Consider the following 21,966-nt stretch of genomic DNA (forward strand, 5'->3'; position numbering starts at 1 on the left):
ATTGCACTATAGATCCAAGCCCTTTTCTAGTGACGTCACTAAACGAGTGAAAAATCACGAAATGGACTTGAAACAACATATCATAAATAAATCAATCTCACAAATTGATAAACATGCGTCTGTTATCGATCTTCTGCGTTTAAACAAGAAAATTCATGATCACTGAGCAGTAGGCCAACGTCTGCCATGACACGCTGCATCCGGGTCTTATCCGAAAGATTCGCAACTTTCATGACTTCTAACTGCGCTTGGAATAGAAACAGTTGAGTACCACTATTTTCATTATCGACCTTTGTCAGTCGTAGCGGAAATTCGACATTGTGTTCTTCACAGTTATCATTTTTTTTTTTTATTTAATGTCCCTGTCGAGAAATATTTTACTCAAATGGAGAACCAACCCTCTGCTGACGGAGGGCTGCAAATCTATACTCGGCACTTAGAGCCATTGAGTAGACTGAGGGGTCGGACCTTTTTCGTGTCAACACTTACTCTGACACGGGACCTCGATATACATGTACATTATCATACGATCCCACCAGAAGGACCGGTCTCCACGTCTCGCAGTGGATTCGAACCCGCAACGTGAATATAATGACCAGGGAGACTTTTTTCTTTTTTTACCAAAGAACTTACGACGAAGACTTCAATCTCAGTTGATTGTAAAATTTTGCAAATTTTTGAATCATTTTGCTTAAAATTGTTAGAATAAAAATATCTTACAACATTCCAATTAAAAATATTAAAATTATTTTCAATATATGTTATTAGGAAGTTATATAAAAAATTGCATTTTGATCTAAAGCCCTTAAGTTGTATTGTAAAACGGGCCCCAGGGAGCTTATTTAACGAAAGATCCCAACACAATGACCGAACACCTGTTAATTGTAAACTTTTGCAAAATTGATCATTCTGTTCGGAATCTAACATTAAAACATCTTGTTGAATTCTTTTTAAAAGAAAATTAAAAAATCCTTTTCAAATAATATAGCATGTCATCAGCATAATTTGATCATAATCGTTGAGTTCTTTTGCAAAACGGACCCCTATAATGGCTATATATACATGTAGCTTCTCCCTCCGCGACACCTTCGACTTCACCAGACGTTATAAATGTGAAAAGGTAAGCAAATTCGAAATACACTAAATCTGACACAAAAATTTGCTTTATATCCAACTTGATAGCTATATATCATGATGTATATAATATGAAACTTTGAAAATTAAAGTAAATCTTTATAGTATTGAAAAATGAAATTTATAAACGTACAAGACTTTTGAATAAAGAGCACGTGACTGGAGAACACGATTTGTGACGTAATTATGGTATTCATTATGAAATCTGCATCAATGTCCGGAATTTTAATTTAATTAAGATTTACAATGTACTAGTATTATTAACTCATGCTAATACAGTGCATTGAACTTATGCTACCTATGTGAACTTAAGGTCCGTAAGGTCTTATTCAACCTCTGCATTGTTTTATTACACAATTATTCCTATTCATTTTTCAGATAAACTTCGATCTGCATGGCTTTCAGATTTCACAGGCTAGATGAAATAAATCATGTTTATTTTAGTGTAGCTGTTGGCCCCTACCCCAATTCAAAACTGCCCCCATTTTCAAAATTCATGGATCCGCCATTGTTTCCTTGAACATCCAAAATAAAATTCTTATCATTCATGTGTAGCCAGTGGTAAAACATCAGAACTAACAATCTGGTTCAGGTTCAATATTATATTTATTAATGTTGAAATAAGACGTCAAAAACCTGAAATATTACAATTACACACAACATATAGACGACACATAGACAGACATTTAGACAGATAATTAAAACATAATAGACTTTACTTTAGAATAGATTCTTACCGGGACACACACAGGAATTACAAATATTACTATCTGTTATTGACTATAGAGTAGAGTACACATCTAACCAATTCAACGGCTAGGCTCAGAGTGCCCGATGTTAGTGCGTGAAAGCGGGAATTTGGTGAATAGGATAAAGTCATGTGACTGTCCGTCTAGTGTCTAAAAATAACAACAACCTCATTCACACAAAGTTTTTCACACCACATTCTCACATATACGCAGCGCTAGTATAGTAATTAAAGGCAGTAAATAATACATAACCCTGGTTACATACTCCCCCTCTTCGTTGAAATGGCTCCTGACATTTCCAAAGAAGTATGTACAATAATAGTAACCATGAAATATAAATAAAAACCAATTTACTTGATACAACTCACCACCATGAAATCAAGTAATTAAATTAAAACCTCATCAATGACCATCAAACTTCAAACATCAACAAGACACATAATATACAAATGTACCAATCAATGTAGGAATACCTGACCAATGAATTCCTCCATACTCCATATGACACACAAGTCATGAAACTATTTACACGTACCTCAATACACCTCATTAAAGTTTTACAACTTTTAAGAGCTAATCCCATAAACACTAGACACAAATTATTATATACAATGAGTTTAAGGATTAGGGGAATAATGAATATGGTCATTATTATAATATTTTTTTTTTTTAAATTTTTATTTTAATTTATTAAAATCCCGGGTAAACTGCATCATAAAAACATTTCGGCATAAAAGTAGTTTTCAGCATAAAAATCGGTTCTCGGCATAAAGCAATATCATAAAAAACCGTTTACATTATCCATTCCCCATACCGATCTGGGAATTTTTTCATTCTGGTCGACCGTCTCGGCAAAATCGGTAAAGGCGACTGTGATTGGTCTGAAATAAACTGACTATGTGGACCGCTCACAGAAGCTCTGGTACTACTGCTGTCTGACTCACTGGTGTAACCTGACTGTCTGGGAGAACTCACACTCTGAAAGGAAGGACTTGAATTCTGAAATGAAGAAATATTTTGATTAGTACCATCTGATACACTAGAAACTTTAGATCTTGATACACTGTGTTGATCTGATGATTCTTTGCTGAACTCATCTCTATTTCTGGGTATCCTTGATTTCACTTCAATTGTTACTTCATCATCCGAACTCTCAGAATCGGACTCCGGAAGTTCATCAGAATTCTTAGGCTTCTTGTTCCTCCTTGTCACAGGTGTCCTATAAACAACAGGTTCATCAATGTCACATGCTGGTATCTGGTTAAATGGTAGCAGCATATTTCTGTGCAGTGTCTTTGTGGCTCGTCCTGATGTACTCTTCACTCTGAAAACAGGGATCTCGGGATTGGGAATTTCTGTGATAACATAAACTTCTGAATCCCATCTGTCTGCTAGTTTATTCTTTCCCTTTAATCCTACTTTCCGCACAAGGACTCTGTCTCCAATCTCCAGCTTACAGAACCTCACTCTCTGGTCATACTTATTCTTGTTCTTGTCAGATATTCTCCTAGCTTCTTGAGAGGCATGTCTATATGCTGACACCATCCTGTCCTTAAGTTTCTCAACATAACCATGGTGATCTCCTTTCTCGTGTTCCAAGTCCATACCAAAGAATACATCTATGGGAAGCTTAGGATGCCAACCGAACATCAGGTAGTGTGGAGTGTATCCCGTTGCATCATTTCTGGTCGCATTGTAGGCTTGAACAAGTGGAGCAACATGGGATTTCCAGTCTGACTTCTGCTTCTCGTTGAGTGTTGAGAGCATTTTGATGAGTGTTTGGTTGAATCGCTCAGCTGAGCCATTTCCCATCGGGTGGTACGGCGTAGTCCTTGTTTTCTTTATTCCTAGGAGTTTGCAGAGTTCTTGGATTACTTTTGACTCAAAGTTACGTCCTTGGTCACTGTGTAATTTCTCAGGAAAGCTGTAATGTAGAAAGAAGTTATCAAATAAAGTTTTAGCTGTAGTATGAGCAGTTTGATTTTTACATGGAATGGCTTGAGCGAATCTGGTAAAGTGATCCGTTATGACTAAAATTAACTGAATTAAAAAAAATATTGCTTTTATAAACACCAAGAAAAAAAATAAAGTTCAAATGTTAAACAGAAATGAAAATAAAGAAATCGAAAAACAAAATTGATCGATCAGCTGTTTAAAGAATTTCCGGAAGCTTGTTCTAAATTTAGATCTAAAAATAAACTCGGGAATTCCCTATGCAAGAAGATGACAAAATGACAAAACAAATTCAATCTTTCACAGCACAAATACAGACACAAATACAACACAGGATAATCACATCATATAAGAACAGATAAGTAATCACTGAATTACACAGTACCTGAGGCCTCGTTGCTTAGTTCCGAGTTTCCTCGCGGATCAATGCGGTTCGTGCGGGTCACGTGGTTCGCCGCGCCTTTGGATCCGTGCGTATTCCCGCCATTCGTGAAACACTGAATTCGTCGTAAAGTTGACACACTTTTTCACTCTGTCGTTCCTTGGTAATAACGGAATATAAACGCACAGGCACAAACACACACAGAATCACCTCTTCATATGGGTTTCCATGGTATAGGTACTGGCGTGAAAATAGAAGTAACCGCTCCGGCTCGTCTCAGCCACGGTCCTCGTCTCAATAAGTCCGTCCCCCGGGGATTGAGATTCCAAGGAAATAAAGCTTTGGTGTGATGTCCCGGTTTATTAGAATTGCGTGGGCGCCATTTGTAGCCAGTGGTAAAACATCAGAACTAACAATCTGGTTCAGGTTCAATATTATATTTATTAATGTTGAAATAAGACGTCAAAAACCTGAAATATTACAATTACACACAACATATAGACGACACATAGACAGACATTTAGACAGATAATTAAAACATAATAGACTTTACTTTAGAATAGATTCTTACCGGGACACACACAGGAATTACAAATATTACTATCTGTTATTGACTATAGAGTAGAGTACACATCTAACCAATTCAACGGCTAGGCTCAGAGTGCCCGATGTTAGTGCGTGAAAGCGGGAATTTGGTGAATAGGATAAAGTCATGTGACTGTCCGTCTAGTGTCTAAAAATAACAACAACCTCATTCACACAAAGTTTTTCACACCACATTCTCACATATACGCAGCGCTAGTATAGTAATTAAAGGCAGTAAATAATACATAACCCTGGTTACACATGTAAAGACAATCAATTATAAATATTTTTTATTATTATACTGAAAGATGAAATTTATTAAAAAAAAAGAAGAAGACTTTGAATGAATAGAGTTACAAGACACTCTTCCTATCAAAATATACTTTTCCCTTTATAAGAATATCATTACCATCATTAATATATATATTATTTATTTCCTTTTTTATAATTTGTAAAGTTTTCCCCCTTTTTTGTTCACTGACTTTAATCTTTTATAATTAAACCATAAATCCGGCATTGCAGAAGGTATACGTATCATCAGATAACTATCCATATAAAACAGGTAGTGATGACCGAAACAGGCGTGCCTGTTATAACACTGATAGCGGATACACATATAGACGAGAAACAAACCGGAAGTTATTTATTGACAGACCAGCTGTAGCCGAGACAGAGGTAAGAATTAAGTGATCTCGTATAGCATACAGGCAATGAGATTTCCTATATTTTGACGCATAAGGGTTTTTTTTCTCGAGCTTATTAGAAACTGCGATATACAGATTTTATATAATACATGTTTTATTTGAATTTTTCTCTGATTCTGGTTCAAAAGTTTCTAAAGGAAGGAATCAAATCATTTAAATACACTAAATTTTAAAGGCCGATTTTTTTTTTTGTTATTTCCCGATCATGACAAAGAGCACACGGCGACTGTGACCGGCCGGCAGGGGATGCTCACTCCTCCATGGCACCTGATCCCACTTCTGATGTTTCGGAGGTCCATGTTTGCTCTGCTCCTATTTTAATTTGTTTTCTGGACTTTTGATCTTAAATACTGCTCGTTATCTCCACATGCTTGCCCATCTTTCTCACTAAATCAAACTAAGCCATCCCAGTTATACGGTTTAAGGTGGCCTTAAGGTAGTTTTTTTTGTAAATAATAAACTGTTTCAACCCATATAATTAAACCAGTAGTGTAGAACTTGTGTGCCTATTCAATTTATTTATTATCATTTATTTAATTTTCTACCACTATTTTACAAAAAATAAGACAATTTTTCCATCAAATTGTATATGCTTTATCTATTCAAATGACATGTTACAACTAAAATTATTGAAATTATTTTGAAATAATGCTTACAAAGTTGGTCACCCTTAATTTTCCTTCTACCATGGCATATACCCCCCCCCCCCCGCCTTTTCCGCCCACTATTCTTGGTCGGACAAGGTCACATGAGTACAGATTTGTTGTGTATAAGAACTTAGTGAGGTCACTCCGCTCTAAGGGTCATCTGCCGCAATGTTTCCCAGTCCTGGTGGTCATTACCATAACAAGTTATGACCCTCCTCCACGCCGGCTGACCTAATCAAGCGTAAACACTGTATAAGTTATAATGACAGAATCCCTCTCATCTTTATATTATTATACTATACATGTACCCAGTTCACCCTTCCAGGGTTCATAGTAGTCTAGAGTATTGTTATTCACATTTTCTAAATGACCACAGTAATGTTTGGGTGTTTGTTTTTTCTGCTGTACGCTGCAAACATATATACCGGTCGAGCGTTGGGTATAGATATAGTACTGGATATTATAGCCAGTACATGTAGTATTTACGTGGTTGATTGTATGGTGGAACTGCTTCACTTAAATAAAGGTAAAATAAGCATTTTTTTTAAATCAAGTTATATTATAACGAATGGCGTAAAAGGGCAACGTTTTTCTTTTTTTTCAAATTGCAGTAATGTAAAAATAGTTCAATGATGAGAAAAGAAGAGGTGGGGGCTAGGGATATGATTAAAATCAGAGGGCGCGCTCCGCTTACACCTCTGTTGCCATCTAAAAAGTAGCGCGGATTGTCAAATAATTATTTGTCGACAAAAATTGTATAAACATTGATTTTTTTGTATGATTTCTCAATGATGTTACGTGTTTTAAGCTCTTTGGTAGTAAATATTTCCTGACTTTGTCTCCTTGGTTTCAAAATGAAAATATGTGTAAAAATTCAGAACAAAATATATGTAGTGCCGTATATATTGAAGCTATTTTAATATATATCCAAATTTTGAAAGAACAAAAGAAGTACTACAGATTGATATTTCTAATTTCATTTATTACCAAGTTGGTAGAAATCTATAATTTATTTTCGTTTTACAAGATTCTTGTAATTTAGACGATAACAGAAGTGTTGGAGCGGACGCGTAAAACGCCCTCTGGTGAGAGATTGAATAAAATATTGTTTTAATTTAAAATAAATTCAGAGCAAAGACGGGTAGAGATTCCGGAACTCTTTCAAATAGTGATCTCTCTAACAATGTCTAACATAAACATATTATATGTATTATTATTTTCATTAATAAATGTATGATGACTAATAACGTGAATAAGAAAAGAGATGAAATCTTCCATTTTTCTGCACATATATTTTTCTACAAATAAAAAGTTCTAAAATTTGAGCAAAATTCTTCTTTTCCCTTCTCTAAGCCAGAAAATAGACATCTCTTTGAAAAAGATAAACGTTTTGGGTCTTATTTCTTTTCAAAGCTTTTCTCGACCAGGATATTCAGATATAAATTCAATTGCTATAGATGTAAGCAAGCAGTGTGTTTTACCTCATGTATTAAATTTTGTGCCTCATTTTAAGGTGACATTATGTAAAATGTGTAAAATGAGAATGTATAAAAGAAAAGTAAAGGAATTTTACGTAATAGCCACGTGATCCGGTTTTGTCTGAGCTGGGGAAATATTCTGTAATAATAAAAAAAAATCAAGGGATTGTATTATTCTTAAAAAAATTCTCGCAATAGGAAGTCTGTAACAAAACAAAATGTTATAAACTGGAACTTTTACATGTATTATATTACATTTTGTGTTATAAAATTTTATGTTATATAACATATTTGTTGTTACACATTATGTTATTATATTTGTGTTATTACATTCACATTTTATCATGGCATGGAATGTAATTACGCGAAATGTAATATTCCCGGTTCATTACATTTTACTTTGTATATCATATTTTGTATATTATATTTCACATCGTAACAGCAGCCGATTTACTACCATTTTCCACTACATCTTCTAGGAACAACATATCAATGAAATTGCCGTTTATTTTTAAAGAAAAATAATTGATGAAATAAAGATAGTTGACAGGGTACTATAAAGTTGGTGGTTACGGGATTATAGGGTCAATAAATGACTTACTATTCGTGAGCTCTTCACTGCAGAGTGTTAGCAAATTCATGTAACTGTCTTGTTTAATATTGTTCATGTGTGTGATTCCTTTGCGAAATTGTCCGACTTTTCCACGTGTTGATTGTCAAGATCAATGACTGATGACACTTTAAGGGCAAGGTCAATATAATACTATTGTAATTAGGTTATATGGCACCACAGGCTGTTAGATCGCTTTAAAAAATGAGGTATTAAAAATATTGCGTATAATGTAGCTATTTTAAAAGTGGGTTCGGGCTAGAGGGGTGTAACTTCGACCTTACAGCAATCGAGAGGCTTGCGCAAAAATTTGCATACTGTAAAATCATATTTTCATGGGGTCAAATTTTCGTGGTTTGAGTAAAATCTTTTGGTTCATGGGGATTTGAATTCGTGGATAAAAAAATGTTAAGTAGTTATGTATGTAACATTTTACATTTAGTTGTGGACCTAAATTCGTGGGTCTCTTCATACCTCGAAAACAGCGAAAATTAACCCCCACGAAAATTTGTGATTTCACAGTACATGTCAATTATGCATGAAATTATCATGCAAGGTGATCGATTGATCATCGTCATAAAACTAAAAATTTGATAGCAATTCCTTATATTTACATGCTCCCGATGCCGCAAATTCACGTGCTACAAACTCCGCTTCCGTATCTATTTGCCCCGCCCGCACGTGATTTTTTTTAACCACGCCTATCAACGATCTAGTAGACTAATGTAGAAATAACGTATTTTTATTAATTGAAATTTTATCTCGGACAAAGACCTAGGAAATGTATGTACGTAAATATTTCTTGTTTTTACGTAAAATTGTAGGTTAGATAATGATCAACCCTTCAATTAAAAGAAAAATGTCTGCTTTGAAAGTTTATTTTGCATGTCCTCAAGTGCAATCGTCCTTTGGAAAATGTTGCATTTAAACCCCCTAGTAAATTCAAAATTTATACTACATAATATAGAAGCATGTTACACGACTTAAACATAGAATATAAGTTGCCTTTAATCTATAAAGTTTACACAGGTTATAAATATGTACTATGGTTACTCTATTATACTTCTTCAATGAGCAACATGATCAGTAAGTACACTACCAGATATAAATCCGTGCACTAACCGCAAACCTCATCCGGCCCGATATTTATACACTCTGCCAATCATGACTATGCTGTTCTTGAGAAGATTTTTTTAATCCTAGTAACTCTATTCCTGTGAATAGTTTTGCTACCCATTGTGGTCCAACCCTATGCCCAGTGTTTTATGATTTGAACAAACGTGAATCTACATTACGGTATGATACTTTTTAAATAGGAGTATATAAGAAAAATCTTGTTTCGAAACAATAAAGCCATGATTGGCTATTAACTATAGGAAGTATCATACCGTAATGTAGATTCACGTTTGTTCAAATCATGAAACACTGGGCATAGAGTTGGGCCACAATGGTTGATCAAAACTATTCATAGGAATAGATTTACTAGGATTAAAAAAATCTTCTCAAGAACAGCATAGTCATATCTGATGAATTCCACATTATATTAATAGACGTTTTCATTAATAGACGTTTTCTTTCAAAGATTATTAAAAAAGAATGAAAGAAATTTACATTTCATACTTAAATGGAATGAAAAGTAAGATAAACTTTTTTCTTGCAGATATCTACATAAACAGAAATCTGTCTTTAATATCGGTGGCATCTCTAAGACTGTGCTGGAATATAATGAACTTTGTACCTTTAGCCGTCATTCAAACCTGGAATTAAGACCGTTATCCAATTTCAACCAGAGACGTAAAGACAACATGATTCGAGTCCACTGAACCAAGATGCTTTTTGGTGTTGTCAAGATTACAGCGCATGCGCTCTGGCCACGTCCCTGGAGCTGACGGGTAGCGGACTACAGGAGTTGTCCTTCATAATCTCTGATAATCTGTAATTCTCCAATTTTTTCCTACCATTGCGATTCATTTTTGAATTACTTGGCCTACTCCATCAAAAAACAGCGCTTGATGCTGAAAAACAGAAAAAAGACTACCAGTTTTACTTGGACAAAATTCGAAAATTCTTTGTTACCAAAATTGTAACAAAGATCGTGGAAACTTTTTCCTGATTTTTATTGGATACTTGATCAGCAAAAAATATAATTGCAATTCCTAAGGTCAAACCGTTTACATATCTAATAGTAAGAGTTATCTACACGGGTTTCCAACATGGCGTATGACGACATATTCGCAGTGATAGGAGACTTCGGACCTTACCAGAAGAGAATCTACGTCTTACAGACGCTCCCTGTTGTTTTTGCCGCCATACAGACATGTCTGTCCGTCTTCATACTGTTTTCTCCAGATCACAGGTAAAAACTCAGGTGTTTATAGGTAAAATTCCAAGTGTGTACAGGTAAAAACTCAGGTGTTTACAGATAAAACTTCAGGTGCTTACAGGTAAAAACTCATGTGTTGACAGGTAAAAACTCAGCTGTTAAAGGAAAAAACTCAGGTGTTTACAGGTAAAACTCAGGTGTTGACAGTTAAAATCTCAGGTGTTGACAGGTAAAAATTCAGGTGTTGAAAGGTAGAAACTCATGTGTTGACAGGTAAAAACTCAGGTGCTTACAGGTAAAATTCAAGACTAGTCCAATTTTCCTCGTTATCTACATAATTATGAGATAATTATATCCTTTCTTTTAGCATATCTTCTTTAAATAGTAAAACATCAAAAATATTTTTTTAAATTTTGATGACAGGGAACAATTTTTGATTGAGATACAAAATATTGTCTCGTATACTGATCTGTTACAGCCGACTTAACCTGAAAAAATGTTTATAATTTTGCATTTACAAATAATACAATTTCAACGAGAGGCCCATTTCCTGTATGCAGTATAATCACAGGCCTCATAATGACATGTATATTAATTTTTACTAGATTTTTATGACACTTCCGATTTCCAGATGTGCAGTCCCTCACCTCCATAACGATACATTCCTAATTCTGAGTCATCATCACGAACGGCTTGTTAACCAATCAGTACCGCTTGACCTCCAAACACACTCCAGCATCGGTGAGGGCAAACGTTACTCCAAGTGTGAAGTCTTCAAAAGGCGCTTGAATTCTTCTAAGAGGACCGACGTGACCACGGTCCATAATTCAACTGAATGTGGGCGATGGGTGTTCGACAAACGGGAATTTGACAGTACTTTTGTCACAGAGGTAAAAAAAAGGCATCTAGAATATTTTAAAAAAGAGAGATAACCCCTATACACTCGAATCCAGGATCATGGACATTGCAAATCATACAACTGTATAAACCTCGATGTTTACAAAAGACAATTCATGATTGTTCTTCTCAAAAAACATATATGTTCTTTGAACAAAAATATGACAGTGAATAAATTGACACAGTAATCCGGCAACATAAATCTTAACTCATTGTCTCCATACCCCTGACTATAGAGCAAACACTTGCACCACTGCGCTGCGCAATAAGTCATATTTTGTAAAGCAAAGATATCAAACATCTGAATCATATAAATCTTTCTGTTCTTGAACACCCTACAGCTTCTCTTATTTATACCAGGTATAATAGTAACAGATGGAGTTTCTCTCGCTCATTACGATGAATTTCTAAAAGGTGGGGCAAGATATTTATAAATAAGTTGACTCGACAAAGATATCAACAGTCATGCTTAATCTTCACATTCTGCAAATTTTATGGCCCCCTGTATATGAAAATTAATCTATCGACTTTCATACAAATTGATACACTATCATTTACACACTAAATGTTAAACGGAAACAATCAAATAAAAAATACCATTTTGCTCATTTTTGTTTCCAGTGGTATGTTAAAACAGGTATGCATTTAAGAAAATCATTAATTTTTTAAGATTACTAGTGCTAAAAGCAAACTATGATACAGAGAGGGTAGATAATTCTGACTGTGGGCTAATCTTTTGTTATTTATTGACAATCAAGGGTAATCTGGTGTGCAGGAAGAAGTTACATCGAACACACGCTATGATGTCGTTCATGGCTGGTTTTACTGTGGGCTCGTTGTTTATAGGGGTTCTCTCTGACAGGTAAGTTCTGTATCATTAGGTAATTCGTTCTCTTACTATTCGTTCTCAGACTTTGATTAAAAAACGAAATTGAAAAAGATAACGTTTTATTTAGCGGATTGCAAAAAAAAAGAAGAAAAAAAGAAAAGAAAAAGAAAAAAAATTAATATTTAAAAATAGATAGTATGAATAAACGAGCAATTATGAAGAGTATGATATGTGAAAATAACAAAAAGTCGTCAACATAATGTATTTAATATTGATTTCTCAAATTTTAAATTTGTTAAAGTTTAAACGCAGCAGATGTGAAATAATCACTTCAATGAATAAATTCACATTTAAATTCTCCTCAGGTTTGGAAGGAAGAGTGCTCTCATGATAAGTATTGTTGTCCATATTTGTTCAAACGTCCCTCTGTCCTTCATCAGTGATTTCTGGGTCTTCTCAACGCTTCGCTTCTTCTCGGGCCTTTCCGTCGGTGGTCTTGTAAGCACCACATATGTAATGGGTGAGATCATTTTATTTCTAGCAATCTTTCGTATGTTATCTTAAGATTGTAACATAAAAAAATTAAAAAAAAAATAATATAAATTTTTCACAATCTTTGTTGACGATAGATTAAAAGATTGACACAAGGCAATAAAAATATTTTTTTTATAACATCAAGAAGAAAAACAAGATGTGTTTGCAACCAATTTTTCATGAAGCTTTTCACACTAGGAGTAAGTGTGGCACAGGAAGGTTTCATACAAATTATTCAATAGAAGACCCTTTTGTTTCAGACCTTGAATTACTATGACTTTTGTTTCAGACTTGAGTTACTGTGACTTTTATATCAGACTTGAGGCACTGTGACTTTTGTTTCAGACTTGAGTCACTGTGACTTTTTTTCAGACTTGAGGTACTATGACTTTTGTTACAGACCTTGAGTTACCGTGACTTTTATATCAGACTTGAGTCACTGTGACTTTTTTTCAGACTTGAGGTACTATGACTTTTGTTACAGACCTTGAGTTACCGTGACTTTTGTTTCAGACTTGAGTCACTGTGACTTTTATATCAGACTTGAGTCACTGTGACTTTTGTTTCAGACTTGAGTTACTGTGACTTTTGTTTCAGACTTGAGTCACTATGACTTTTGTTTCAGACTTGAGTCACTGTGACTTTTGTTTCAGACTTGAGTCACTGTGACTTTTGTTTCAGATATGTGTTACTGTGACTTTTGCTTCAGATTTGAGTTACTATGACTTTTGTTACAGACCTTGAGTTACCGTGGCTTTTGTTTCAGACTTGAGTTAATCTGACTTTTGTTGCAGACCTTGAGTTTCTATGACTTTTGTTTCAGACTTGAGTTATTGTGACTTTTGTTTCAGACCTTGAGTTACTGTGACTTTTGTTTCAGACTTGAGTCGCTGTGACTTTTGTTTCAGACTTGAGTTACTGTGACTTTTGTTTCAGACTTGAGTCACTATGACTTTTGTTTCAGACGTGAGTCACTGTGAATTTTGTTTCAGACTTGAGTCACTGTGACTTTTGTTTCAGACTTGTGTTACTGTGACTTTTGTTTCAGATCTTGAGTTACTGTGACTTTTATATCAGATCTTGAGTTACTATGACTTTTGTTTCAGACCTTGTGTCACTGTGACTTTCGCTTCAGACTTGAGTTACTGTGACTTTTGTTTCAGACTTGAGTTACTAATACCTTTGTTTATGACCTTGAGTTACTGTGACTTTTGTTTCAGACTTGATTTACTATGACTTTTGATTCAGACTTAAGTTACTGTGACTTTTGTTTCAGACCTTGAGTTATTATGACTCTTGTTTCAAACCATGAGTTACTATGACTTTTGGTACAGACTTGAGTTACTGTGACTTTTGTTTAAGACCTTGAATTACCGTGACTTTTGTTTCAGACTTGAGTTACTGTGACTTTTGTTTCAGACCTTGAATAACTGTGACTTTTTTCAGACTTGAGTTAATCTGACTTTTGTTTCAGACCTTGGGTAAATGTGACTTTTGTTTCAGACCTGGAGTTAGTCGGACCCGACATGAGGATGCTGGCGGGGATGTTTTTCCAGTTATTCTGGAGTGCTGGTGTTTTCCTTCTGGCTGCGTTGGCGTTCCTCATCAGGGACTGGCGTTACCTCAATCTCGCCACTTCTCTCCCAACCATTCTCTTACTGTCATATTATTGGTAAATTTCACTTTATTCCCCCACTCCTCAAATTCACCGGCTCGAATTCCTTCTTTTCTTTCAATTCAACTTCAATCTACTGGACAGTAAATTTCAAAGCTAAAATTGGTATTTACACATGAAAACTCTCAAGATTACATAATTATAAATCTTTATTGCTAAGGTATAATCCGAATTATTCAGTTTATGGCCTACCTGTCATTGTTAGGCTAGTTCCAGAGTCTACACGCTGGCTAATAGTCCGAGGGAGGCACAAAGAGGCAGAAAGAATCCTAATGCATGCTGCCAAGGTTAACAAGCGAAAATGCCCGGATCGAATTCTGAAAGGAACTGAAAACGAGGCCAAAGATAAACGGCGTGTATCCTGTAGGAAATTGTGTTCAGCTCGACTTTTTGTCGTCAGATTTTTTGTCATATGTTTGAATTGGTACGAATTACTTAGTAGAACACATATTCTAAAATTTATGCGTCTTAATTTCATATAAAGTATACAATTAGTTTATAAAAATGTACACGGCAATTTAAGCATATAAAAAGGATAATTTTCACAACGTTCTTAATGATGATGATATTGAATAATTGATGATAACTTATGAATGACTGTTGATATGGTTGACAATAATTTTGATCTTACCCGTAGGTTGGTGATTAACATGGAATTTAGTGGACTGTCCTTAAACGTCACCAATCTTGGCGGGAATGTTTACTTCAACTTTTTTATGACCAGTGTGGCGGAGATTCTTGGCTTCCTGTTGTGTATGCCCCTCCTTAACCGTGTGGGGAGGAAGCCTGTCTTTGTCCTGTCTCTTCTCTCCGGGGGCGTGGCTCTTGTGCTCACTATATTCCCCATACTGTATGGTCAGAAGGGTAAGTATAGATATAGAAATAGTGTTCTACTAAGCTATTCCCCATACTGTACGGTCAAAGTGGTAAGTCCAGATATAGTGTAATGCTAAACTCACTATATTCCCCATACTTTACGGTCAAAAGGTTGTCTAGGTATAGAAAAAGTGTACTACTAAGCTCACTATATTCCCCATACGATACTGTAAAATTGGTAAGTCTAAGAGTAACAATAGTGTACTAGGCTCAATATATTCCCCATAATGTACAGTGAAATAGGTAAGTTTGTGAGAAACATTAGACTACTACAAAGCTCACTAGAAATAACACTTAGCTCACACTATTCCCAATACTCTCCAGAGAAAGGGGTAAGTTTGGATTAACATTACTCTACTAAGATCACTGTATTCTGTTTTTTCTTAAACTGAGGCAGGCTACTGACACATACGTTTAGATTATAGGAAGTTGAACTTGTCAGCAAATTCGAGGCCATTGCATCGTATTTTAACTTTCATGTTACAATTTTAAGACCTTTATTTCCCTGATCAATACGTTGATCTCACGACTGGTGTGTCCGACTGATTAGGGATGCTTATTACTCCATGTAGATACATAATTTCATTATTTTAATTTTCTACGGATCCATGTTTTATACCCCCTTCACAGATTTGTGTTGTGTTCTTGATTTTTTTTATCGACCATATTGTTTGTCATTTCACATTTTTCACTCGAACATTTTCACATTTTTCACTCGAACTTTTTCACATTTTCCACTCTAACATTTTCACATTTTTCACTCTAAGCAAAGCAATCCTTTACTGAAATCATTGTTTACACTGTAATCTCAATTAATGCTGGAATGACGTCTTTTATTAGACTCTTGCTAGGTAAAGTTGAAACGGTATATTTGTTTGCTATCTAATCAGTAGATCAGATGAAAGGGATACAGTGTATATTATATAAGACATGTTAATAGGCTGCATAATGTTTTATACATGTATTTTTTGGCCAATCAAAGTTCAAAATTTTTATCAAAGGCAGGATAAGGTTTGATATGAAATATGTAGAAAACGAGCAGCATTCAAGCTCAAAAGTCCATTCAAACAAAATAAATTGGGAACAGAGAGACCACGGACCTTTAAAACATCAGGGGATCAGGTGCCATTAAGGAGTCAGCATTCCCTGCTGACGGGTCAATTCCGCCATGTCATGATCGCGTAAAAGAAAAAAATTTGGTGGCAAATAATTGTCTAATAATTGGAATACGCCAGTGAGCATTTGTCTAAATGATAGATTGTACTTGCTGAAGATATAATTGTATTAACCATAAAACATTTTTTAACGTATACGTAATTTGAGATTTTAATGAGAAGCAGGATAAATCATTTTTCATGGCCCCCTTTGTCTTTTACAGATCAGCAGTGGATGACGTTGGGGCTGTCCCTCGTGGGTAAGGTGGGGTCATCTGCCGCCTTTGCCACCGTGTTTCTGTACTCCGTCGAATTTTTCCCGACAGTCATCAGAAATTCGGCCATTGGCGTGGCTAGCTTTGGTGCGAGATTTGGCGGGATGTTGGCTCCCTACGTTGTAGATCTTGTAAGAAGATTTTATTATTAAATTTTATATTTTGTGATAAATATACGTTTTATCAAATTCATCTTGAAAAAATATTTTGATGTGTAAATTTTTTACTGTTTGTATTTAGAAGTATGTATTTTGCAATTAATTGCAAATTAAGTGAAATTAATAAAAGTTACTTTTTAAATTTAAAATAAAATTCTCCTAGTTTTTGTCTTTTCTTCTGATAGCTTTAATCAATAGCATCAATTATAAAACCCTAACAAAAGTTTATTTTAGTTCCTGTACGATGCTGCGCAGATACATGTAATTTCTGAAATTCATTTCAATTGATTTTGTTTTATGAGCCTTGCGCTACAATTTCTATCATTTTTCAGACAGTCAGTTTTATCCTCCTTAATAGAAATAGTTATATTTTATTTATTTCAGTGACATATTGGCATAATATTGCCTACGTGGGTTCGAGATAAAGAGGGCAATGGCTATTACGTCACAATAAAGACCGTTTCTCTGCAGATGGAACTATTACGTCATAAAGAAGTCTTGGGGTTACTTTCACAGCGAGAAAAGATAGTGATACTTGCTATTTCAGGTGGACTGCAGTAACTTTTGAAGTTGGAAGGCGTGTATTTTTTGATCCACTTTTTTCTTCTCTGTTGTTATGGTAATATATCTTTTCTTCGGAATGATCCTCTCGTGCATGATGGTTTGTTTTGTTTTGTTTAACGAACAATCATTTTCAATCATATTGAATCACCACCACTCGCCAGGAGAGGGCTAACGGTTGCTAATTATACATTTACTCGGTCCTTGGCGTGTATACTCAGTAAGGGGTCTTTTCATGGCAACACCTACTGCGACTCGGGAAGTCGGTTTATACGGGAAGAAAAGGTGAAAACGGACAGAAATCTATCTCAGAAGTCCAAGAAAACGGCACAGCAGCTGAAGAGCAAATACAGGAGTTCTAAAGCTTTGAAGGTGGAATCAGGTGCCACGGATGAGTAAGCATCCCTTACTGTTCAATCGCATCGTGTGCTCCTTCTTCCTGATCGAAAAAAGGAAACAGCACTAGAAAATTCAAAAAAAAAATGGCAAAGAAAAAAATGGCCGATAAAATAAAAGTGATTTGGGGTCGTTCATAACTGCTTGTTTTATGTTCGTCAACCTTTTTGATCAATTTTCAAAACAATTACAGGAGTTCGCGTACCTATCAATTTTACCGAAATTTTCTGTAAATAAAAAGAAACACGTAATACCCCCAATATTGCTGCAATGAACATACCGTTTGAATATTGATTCATTCTTCAGTCTTTGCACCAGGTACAGAAAAGGTTGTTATTTGTTTACAAACAACCAGTGAACATTGGCATGCAATCTGTGTAAGGTTTCAAACTAAATTTTGAATTACAGACAGATTTGTTCAACCAACGTTCGAAAGGGGCTTAAAAATATATACTATTTTATACAGGATGAATCCAAGACAATAGTTTCCCGCCAAGCAGGGTTAAAAATATTCAGTATTTTATTACAGGGCCAAATTATTGAAGGGGATGTTGGAAGAGTGCTTCCGATGGCTGTTTTCGGATCCTCTGCAGTTATAGTTGGTCTAATGTCAATGATATTACCGGAAACGTTGAATCGGAAGTTACCTGAAACTATCGAAGACACCATCGCCTTTGATCAGTAAGTAAGAAGTCGGAAGAAAGTCAAGAATCTTAACGCCCATTTCCTTAGGATTGATATACTAGTATCTTTTTAATTATATTCATACTTAAATAATCCAACCTCGTCATCTTGATTAGACAGATTATAGAATTCTAGATATCCGAAGTTTAGAGCACGCCAAGATTGAAAACATTAGGAAAAGTGATTGTGAATACCAATTCTCTGAAGCAGATCCCTCTTTTTCGAGAATTTTGTGTTCGACATAAGGAAGATGTACTGTATTTTTATTTTATACTTTATGTAAAAAATGAAGCTTATTTCAACTTATGTTGTACAATATAACATAACTTGGGTCAGTTTACACTTAAAAAACCGCAAACTGACCAAAGTTTTGTTATATCGTATAACATAAGTTTTAATAAGCTTCATTCCTTGTGATTTAATTTCAGTGTAGACAATGAGACAATTTTTCGTCCAAACTGAGAAAATTTTAAAAGTAACGTCAGAAAGAGTAATACATTTTTGACGTAATTCATTGTGACCTATACAAGTTATGTTATACGAAATGCACCAAATCTTTTACCCAATCAAATGACGTGTTACAACTACATTTGTAAAATTAAATTATGCTAATATAAAATCCCTTCAGCCTCTCAATGAGAAGCGGTCAAGGTCAAAATATACAACAACAATGATAAATTAATGATATATCAAGGGAACTTGCCACCTAACAACAACAACAAAACTCCGCTAATAATGTGAAAACAGTGCTGAACCTTAATGATAAACACAAATCATTAAAGGGGACAAACTTTTTTTTTATCAAAAACGGTTATAATTTAAGAGTTTCCATTTTAAGTATTTAGGAATCATGTAAATAAATGATCAATTTCAAGGGCAAAGGGATGTAATTATTCTTTTAAGTTAGGCACCTACCATATATCTAATACGGTTCAACCGCGATTATGGAAATGGTTAAAAAGTCAAGTTCAATGAACTAAGATAGGCTACACTGTATTATTCAATTGACATTTATCATTGAGAACTGATTATATCATTCATTAAGTTATTAATCGTGAAAGAGTACTCTATAATACATTACCATTAATGCGTAATATATAGGTTGTTTAATACGTTTTTTCAGATCAAAAAATGTCTACAGTATTGAATTGGAAGAAGTCTCCAGTCAGCCTCTAAACGAACCAATCAGACCCGATAATTCAGAGCCTTGACGACAACTAATAAGAGCCGACGATTCATAGCCTTGAAGACAACCAATCAGAGCTGACGATTCAGAGCCTCAACAACAACCAATCAGAGCCGACAATTTACAGATAATCTATATTACTCAACCAATAAAAGGTCATGTTTTAATCAGGCGTACAATTGGAAACTTTTCTACCTTCTTGCCAGCCAATTTGTTTTTACTTATATCACACAGTATTCCTAAGGAAGGTCAACTCATATACGTATTAGCTTCAAGCTTTTCCTGCTGCAATGAATCTGGTAAAGGTTCTTGAATAAATTACTTCAGTTCTATTACAAAGTAAAAATGATTTAATAACCTTTTCAAGGAAATAACTTTACTTTGAAAGCAATATGTTCTGAGAAAAAATTCCGTAGAAGTTCTGTACTAAATAGAGCAAAATGGATTGAATGATTGATTTTTTTTAATTTATTTATTGTAAAAGAGAGCGAGGGGGAGGGGTGGCAAGAGAGAGAGAGAGAGAATTGCTAACTCATTTGTTCTACATGTGTATATCCAAAGACTGATATTGAACCATGACATGATTAGCTGATATGTTTTGATGTTATCATGTTTTAAAAGTTTTATTTAGATGTTCTAAACATTTTACGTATCCGTCTATAAAACTGCACTGTCTTTCATTGAATTGAGGTTTATTCTTATCATGAAGAAATTATACATGGTATGTAAATTACGTTTGTATAAAATGTAAAGATTTACTTGATGTCAAACCTTTTTGTTTTCTTTCATGTTAGTTACATATAAATCATTAAATTTACATATTAATCAGAAATCATGTACTTTAAATTGACTTTTTCAAATGATATGTATAATATCAATAGTGATTATTTATAATTTTATAAATTAAGATATTTTTGTTACATATTAAATCATCATTTGAATTAAAATCTGTGTTTTATTTCTTTTAATTTCGGCTCAGTAACCATAAATACTGTAGTTTTGTCCCGTTTATAGAAAATAAAATCTGAAAATTAATATAAGGAAACAGTATGAGATATTTCTTAACTACTTCAGATTTATAAATTAGATTCATTTAACCTATCAAACTTTAGCTTAATGACAAAACGTGGTGACTTCGAATTTTCAATCCATCATGAAGCAGTTTACACCTTTATCACTGCATAATGGGTTTATTTCTCTCTGTTGATTCGATACACAAGGATCGAGTGTGCTCTACGTACAAACAAATTCTAAAGCGAGGCAGGCTATTGACAAACAAGTTGAAGATGATGAAACAAGAACATGGAACAGTTTTATTTAAAGTCATAATTCCGCAAGTTCTATGGTGGATACAATGATCTTGTCAACAAAAACAATATACCATGAAGTCAAATGGTGCCTGGCGTTTTAAGGCCATTGTACAGAGTGTTTTCCATTGAGATAGTTTAAGCAAGAGTAATTCCCCATGGGCCGTCATATCCCAAATCCCTTCATCATTCAACCAAGTTCAATTTGTTATACTGATCAGTTACTGAGGTAAAGATAATGCTATTTTTCTTATGAATATACATTTGTTAAAGACTCTATTGATTATTAATTTTAAGATTGTAAATATTTCCCCCATATTTTTCTGGCATGCATGTTTAGAATTGTTTGCTCAAAAAGGAAAATTCAGTACTTTGCCCTAGAAGATGGCGGCTAAGGGGAATAACTCCGAGGCAAACTACGTCATAGGAAAAGATCTATACCCACTGAATTGTCTACACAGACAAGGAGTACAAGGTCGACAGGGGATGCTCACTTCTCAGTGGCACCTGATCCCACCTCCGATGTTAAAAAAGTCCTTGTGTCCACTGCTCCTGAATTGTATTGTTGAATTTCACCAGTATATTTTATTTTATTTGAAGCCATTTAACGTAACTGGATTGGACATGATTGTATTGTATATTGCCTTAAGGACAGATGATACAAACAAACTTTTGTCAAAAAATTTGAAAAAAACAACTTGAGTCATGTTTAATGTTTAAAATGAATAAGTTTCACCGCGTAGTTTTCAAATTTTTATTCAAATTTTCACAATAATGGGATTTGAAGTGAAATAATATCTGTATAGCATAATAAGGTTGGTTTCAACCAGACAGGAGTTTTGAACATCACAGAAGGTTTACAATTTTTT

The 21,966-nt window shown here is 34.5% G+C and overlaps 2 protein-coding genes across 2 annotated transcripts; one reads left to right on the forward strand and one right to left on the reverse strand.

The window, feature by feature from the left end:
• Positions 1 to 2,675: 2,675 nt before the first annotated feature.
• LOC134280933 (uncharacterized) lies at positions 2,676 to 3,695 on the reverse strand. The gene has a single exon (XM_062763381.1). The coding sequence runs from the start codon at positions 3,693 to 3,695 to the stop codon at positions 2,676 to 2,678; it is 1,020 nt and encodes a 339-aa protein (XP_062619365.1).
• A 6,228-nt stretch (positions 3,696 to 9,923) lies between these two features.
• On the forward strand, positions 9,924 to 20,097 carry LOC134280935 (organic cation transporter protein-like). The gene is made up of 10 exons (XM_062763383.1): positions 9,924 to 10,598; positions 11,197 to 11,455; positions 12,221 to 12,324; positions 12,657 to 12,811; positions 14,329 to 14,497; positions 14,706 to 14,924; positions 15,138 to 15,364; positions 16,755 to 16,936; positions 18,450 to 18,601; positions 19,728 to 20,097. Exons 1-10 carry the CDS (start codon positions 10,456 to 10,458, stop codon positions 19,813 to 19,815), a joined length of 1,698 nt encoding a protein of 565 aa, XP_062619367.1. The 5' UTR covers positions 9,924 to 10,455; the 3' UTR covers positions 19,816 to 20,097.
• The last annotated feature ends 1,869 nt before the right edge of the window (positions 20,098 to 21,966 follow it).

This window comes from Saccostrea cucullata, unplaced genomic scaffold (genome assembly GCF_032062105.1).
Source record: "Saccostrea cucullata isolate Sc308-1 unplaced genomic scaffold, CSIRO_AGI_Scuc_v1 ctg318, whole genome shotgun sequence".
In the NCBI taxonomy this organism is placed as follows: Eukaryota; Metazoa; Mollusca; class Bivalvia; order Ostreida; family Ostreidae; genus Saccostrea; species Saccostrea cuccullata.

Bases quoted from the DNA above. Each gene is read 5' to 3' on its own strand.
- LOC134280933 (XM_062763381.1), bottom strand. From the start codon at position 3,695: ATGGGAAATGGCTCAGCTGAGCGATTCAACCAAACACTCATCAAAATG.
- LOC134280935 (XM_062763383.1), top strand. From the start codon at position 10,456: ATGGCGTATGACGACATATTCGCAGTGATAGGAGACTTCGGACCTTAC. The intron at 11,456-12,220 runs GTAAAAAAAAGG...TTGACAATCAAG, and splicing joins ACAGTACTTTTGTCACAGAG to GGTAATCTGGTGTGCAGGAA. The intron at 15,365-16,754 runs GTAAGTATAGAT...TGTCTTTTACAG, and splicing joins CATACTGTATGGTCAGAAGG to ATCAGCAGTGGATGACGTTG.